This window comes from Buceros rhinoceros, unplaced genomic scaffold, assembly GCF_000710305.1.
Source record: "Buceros rhinoceros silvestris isolate BGI_N320 unplaced genomic scaffold, ASM71030v1 scaffold39915, whole genome shotgun sequence".
NCBI classification, from domain to species: Eukaryota; Metazoa; Chordata; class Aves; order Bucerotiformes; family Bucerotidae; genus Buceros; species Buceros rhinoceros.
The window spans coordinates 30,916-36,851 of NW_010411888.1; the positions used below are offsets into that span (position 1 = coordinate 30,916).

Here is a 5,936-nt window from a genome sequence, read left to right on the forward strand (position 1 = left end):
TGTTGTGCAAATTCTTTACCTCAAGCTGTTGCGATGGCTGATGAACTGGTAGAAGGGGAAAAATTCAAGTACCATGTTTGTTCTCTGGTTTTTTTTTTTTTTTTTTTTTTCTTACCCTGCACATCCCTAACTATCTCTGCCGAGGTGAAGCCACATGTGGAAAACCCGCACCGCCGCTCCGTTCCGCGCCTGGTCAGTGGAGAGGTGCACGCTCTGTCCAGGACTGTCGGCCTGGCGCTCCTCTTCAGCGCCATCGTCCTTGCAGAATTGCTCGAAGAGCAGCGAGGGAATCGGCAGTACTCAAATAGCTTTAATATATGTCCACATGGGGAAACGTAGGCTGTAAAAATATTGCCGTTATGTCTAGAGAGGAAATATCGAGGAACTCGGTAGTATGCGAAGTATTTGCATAAGGAAACTGGTAGCTAAATGAGACTTGAGCAGTCACCCTTCAGAGAGGTTAATTCTGACTGGAAAACATGGGTGTATACGTGGTGGTGTGGTGAAATGCTTTTTAAGGTCCACTTAGCGATGAAAAATTTAAAATTTTCTTCCACGTTTTTCCTTCCTGAAGAAAAGGCGCCCGGCAGCGCAGTCTAAACTGGAGGGTAACGGGAGCGTCTGAGGGAGCGCGCTCGCTGCGTCTGTCGGGTTTCAGAGAGGAGCTGACTGCTCCGCCGTGCCTTCTGGAGCTCTGATTGCAATATGCTGTCAGGAGCCAACAGTCCGTGCTATTTATTTGGCTTTGCGCCAAGTCTGGCTCCTTGATTCCTCAAGAAGTTGCTATCAGCCCAGGGGGGGCAAAACCAATGAGCCATAGGGCATGCTTTTTATTAAAGAGGAGTCAAAGAGCGCAAAGAAACCACATCAGCTGCTGTCAATACTGAGCCGGTGCCAGAAACCCCAAGGCTACCACTGTTGCAGAACAACTGCCAAGCACTATAAATCTGAGATTTACTGTGACGCAAAGTTTCCTTAAGAGCTTAATTTCTGAAGCTACTGTATTACTTTTCTCAAAGTGCTGTATTTTTAGGTGAAATCCACTTGAGGGAGCGAGGGTTAAGATAGAAGTGTGATTTTGATGAATGAAAGAGCTGCGCTGTGTGTGGGTTCTTGGCAAGTAGCCACGTCTTTCGGGATCATAGAAATTATTGATGACACAGAACACTCGTACGCCCTTAGCCTCCACAGCTGATTCAACACCGAAAGAAACGCTGTCTGGAGAGGAAAAGTTTTATATGAAACTATTAAACTAATGGAGATCTTGGTGATAGGGGAGAGCTTATACGTTCCCAGCAACCGTTAGGTCTTTTTAAAGCCTGACGCCAAGTAGCGTTCAAACACAGTTCTGGCTCTGTCCCTTAAACTCCCGACATGAAAAGACAGAGTTTAACACAGAGGTAGAATTGAGATGAGAAGGGAAGTGTCTTCCTTCCAATTTAATCACCAAGGACCAACACATACTGCTAAAAAATACCTCTATAAATTCTACGGTGTTTATTGCCTACATTAGGAGAACTTGCTGTATGACCTCTTGGAAAGCTTTTTTTTTTTTTTAAATAATAACCCTGCGCCTTAAACTTCATTTCAGGCAAACGGCATCAAAATCGGCCCTCAACACGCTGCTACCAACGCAACACTCGCAGGCAATCAGGGAGGACAGCAAGCTGGCGGGGGCTGCTGTTGAGCCAAAATAATAACCCTGCGCCTTAAACTTCATTTCAGGCAAACGGCATCAAAATCGGCCCTCAACACGCTGCTACCAACGCAACACTCGCAGGCAATCAGGGAGGACAGCAAGCTGGCGGGGGCTGCTGTTGAGCCTGTTTTTACTTTCTAGCTGCCTGGATGGGGCCTACTAACTCGTTTGTTCACCCTCCCTCCCCACTGCCCCGCTCGCCTCCACTTCAGCCCAACCGAGACATGAAACTTGTAAGTTGGTTTCCTGTTGCAGAAGACTTTATCCTTCAAATTCTTGTATAACTTTGAATAAATGGTTAATGTTCACTTAAAACTCAGATTTTGGAGATTGTATTCATATCTATTTACATTTGATTTCTAGGTCAATGGATGTGATTCTTTTTGTTAAATGTTGTCTTGTGCCCTTGCCTACGAACTGAATGGTATTAAACACTACAGAGTCATCTGAGTATTTTAACCAGTTGGTGTAGTTAGGTTTCCCAGCTCCTGCGGTTACCTAATGTTCAATATTGTAGAGCTGTCCTCAAGGTTTGTGTTTTGGTTTTGTTTTTTTTTTTTGTCAATTCTCAAGGCTATGAAGAGAAGCGGAAGGACTCTTTTAATTCTGTATTTATCACTTTCTGTATATATAGTTTAATAACCTGCTTGGGTGTACCTGCCAAGCTAGAATTCTTTAATGCATTCGCATAAATCCTATACTACGTAGAGCTTGAAAACTACAGGAGCATTAATAGAAGTTGCTTGGACGCTGAATTTTAAGCCTTTTTGACATTGTTAGCATGTTCATCCTCCCCTGTCATTATCCTGAAGTCCAAGAGAAACGCTTAATGTATATTACTAGAGGCTACATACGTGCTACCTATTTTAATGCCAAATGTTTGCTGTTTGTCCACAATTTCCACAGCACCTCTTCAGAAATGGATTAGCTGTTTGCCTTAACCAGTATGATAGGTGAAAACAGAGCATGGACGAAAAGTAGAGGAGGAGTTGATAAATCTAAAATGGCACACGATAAAAACATTAATCTTTTCTTAATGTTTTTTTTTCTTGTTTACCACTTGATTTCTAGGTATATTTTTCATGCAAGGACAGTTTTTTCAACCTAAATGTACAGTGGTTGTGTAAAGTTTTCTTTTAGTGACAACTTGTAATCCTAAATATATGGTAAGCATCTTGTCTATTGTGAAGAGGGTGTGAAAATAAAATCTGCCAGTTTGGAAATCTTGATGAAAATCAAAACTAGAAATGCTTTGGTACTTATTGTGGTGGTGGTCGGGGGGGATGTTTGGCCTCAAACAAGACGGTTGCAACGGTGTGAAGCAAAATCCCGTGTGTGTGTGTTTGTTCAAGTACAATATTTGCGTCACTTTTCCCACAAATGAGGAAACAACTGGGTTTCCATCTCATGCCATTTAAATAAACGGCAGATAAAAGGGTGACGCTAAGGCCAGGCCATGCTCCACGTGTCTCAGATCAATAAAAGGGGGTGGGCGGGCGGGCAGGAAATGACTGCGAAACTTGAGTCTTGCTGGATCAGTACTGGCTGCAGCACAGCACTGGGGCGCGTGGATCCCCACGTCATCTGTGCTGCAACACCGAGCGCGGATAGACTCCGGCCGGAGAGGTGTGACGTGGCGGCGGCTCTGAGATGGAATAAAGGTTAAAAACTGTGTGGACCCTTTGGTTTGTATCGGGGGAAGGCACAACTGGTAAGGATTTATGTTGGTTGCCAGTTCAGCTCTTCCTTAGACGTTTAGCAGCTATTTTACCCCGTCAGAATTTGGAAACGATGGGGCGCAGAGCCTGGCAGGAGGGCGTGCTTCTGGAGCACGGGCCTTACCACGGTGCTCTTCCACAGCTGTCGGGTTTGCCTGTACACGAGGGACTGTGACTCGCCGAGCTCTCACCTTGAATTCCACCTGCTGTTCTCGGTTGTGTTTTCACAACCGAAGAGTTAAACCCTCGCGTTGTTCCCCAGCAGCTCGTACAGCTGTGCCATGTAAGGGACAAGCGTTCATACCACAACAGCCATACCACGGCGCAGATTCCCTGTGCTCCCGGTCTAGCAGTTGGTGTAAACCATAGTGAACTTTCACCAAAGAGTAAATGTGGAGTGACAAGCCTTTAAGCGTGACCTCAGACTTGTCTCTGGTTTCTACTTAAAATGAGAAGCTTCAGGAATTTTGGCAGTCATGTACGAACGATTAACGCTCCCCCTCAATCTTCTACCTGCGTGTTTCTGTTGGCCTCAATAATTCTGATTTATTCTTGTGCTAGATCAGACTCGGCAGCGACTTAAGGTAAGTGACTGCCAAAACATTTACTGGTGAGTTAAAATAACGAGGGACTGTCTGCGGCCCGTAGCGGGCAGGGAGTGCTCTGTTCCCTGCCGCAGAGGGGTCTCCGCTCTGCTGCCTTACGCTTTTCGCGACACTCCTGTGGTCGACTAGTTGAGCCTGTTGAAGTTGGGAAAGTTACTTCTGCCTTTGGAGTTTACCTGTGACTGTTAGAGCTCTAAATCTGTTCTGGGGAGGAAAGGAAAACATCTTAGCGGGCTGTAAGTTACAGTTAAACTGAATCTCAGTGGAAAAAACGTGTATCAAACCAGCTTAGAAATACCAAGACAAGTTGGGGTGGGTTTTTTTTTTGGTTGGTGGTTTTTGTTTTTCCTCTGCTAAATCAAGTTTCTCGTGTGTCATCTCTTTTTGTGTCATCTTTCCAGAATTCTTTCATTCAAACCGAGTCAAGTGAGAAAAGTGCTGCTCTCCACCTTTACTGCTCCGCATCCGGTACATTGAGGGGGGTTTGCCCGATATGGGGCATTTTCTTTGGGGATGGAAGTGGGGAGCGGAGGGAGAGAGGGATTTACTGTCTTGGCGCTTCATATAAACCTGAGAGAACTATCGCCTGCCTCCTGCTCCTCGTTACACATACCACGGGTGTGGGTTTGGAAGGGGGTTGTATATAGTTTGCCTCTGCCTCATCCCCTGTTGCGTGGGAGATGGGGGACAAGGAGGACGACCTGCTTTTGATATCTTAATAAATTTGTCTGCCGATGTCATACTTGGGGTTGGTATATACACTTCATGTTCCCCTCCCTGACTCTGGGTTTTCTGCTGCCGCATTACCGCAGTGTCACTTCACCAGTCTGCGCTGGTGATTTATTTTAATATGCTCCTGAAATCTCCGTTTGTAAATAATCGGGGCTGCTGCTGGGTAAGTAGCTGATGAAATGTCTTTACTGGGTCTGCTGCCTATGAAAGAAACCACAACATTAGGCAATAAAAACTACTACCAGAGTGTTACGAAACCAAGACCATGACAAAAAAGCAGCATGTTGTGGATCTATCATTTTTATTCCTGGGACAGATTTTATTATTTTTGGAGCTATTACAAGACTTATGTTAAATATTGTGGATGATAAGAGGAAACAGACTCTTGGCAAACATGGAAAACCAATTACAGCATATTACCCTCTTCCCCTTCCAATAAAGGAGGGGCGAAGCTCAAAGTTTATTCTTTGCTCAGCAGCTGGAGGGGGAGGAGAGGGGGAGAAATAAAGTGTTGCCGCTTTTGGCGTGGCCTGAGGGACGAGAGCGGTGCTGCAGCAATCTTTCTGCAGCAGAGCCAGCTTGCACCCTGTCAAGCAGGAGCTCTCCCAAGTTTCGGTTCCACGGCCACTTAATGGAGAGGAGTCGATGCACCACAGCATAGTTAGGAGCTTTAAACTTCCTTCTTGAACCGGTCAGCGATAGAGGTGTTTATATGGGTCAGGATCTTGATGGCTGGGAGAGGGTCTGTTTGGTGTAAACTACAGCAGGATCCTCAGCAAAGCCCAGCTGGTGTTGGACTAACTGGGAGGTGATGGTTTGGTTTACCTAGACTTAGACATAAAATACCGGGAGGCAGGAAGATCCCAAAGGGGGAGATCAGCTCCATGGAGAGCAGGGTACCAACTGTCCAAGTTAAACGGGTCAAATAAGCGGCCTGTGCTCCCACTGGCGCTCGGGAAAACGTCTGCAGATGCAGGAGATGCCTGAAACAGCGTCACTCAGAAGACTCTTCAGTACAGGGTGTTCGGAACAACCCCGGGGGCCGCTCCTGCTCTGCCGGGAGGATGATGTGGGGAGAGGCTGTCCGTTCAACGAGTGTCACCCACGACAACGGGATGTTTTTCTGGCAAGCCATGTCAGGGGAAAGAGCATCTCGGGCCCTCACTTCATGCCGTCCTCCTG

General features: G+C 46.2%; 1 protein-coding gene across 2 annotated transcripts in view; it reads left to right on the forward strand.

The window, feature by feature from the left end:
• Positions 1-2,940, forward strand: part of RAB2A (RAB2A, member RAS oncogene family) — a 26,109-nt gene extending 23,169 nt beyond the window's left edge. Inside the window, exon 7 of one of the 2 annotated variants that reach the window (XM_010136160.1) lies at positions 1,592-1,687. In XM_010136160.1, the coding sequence (XP_010134462.1) occupies positions 1,592-1,687 (96 nt within the window). Of the gene's footprint in view, positions 1-1,591; positions 1,688-1,725 lie in introns of those variants that run through there. The other variant, XM_010136158.1, reaches the window with a different exon arrangement.
• Positions 2,941-5,936: the final 2,996 nt, after the last annotated feature.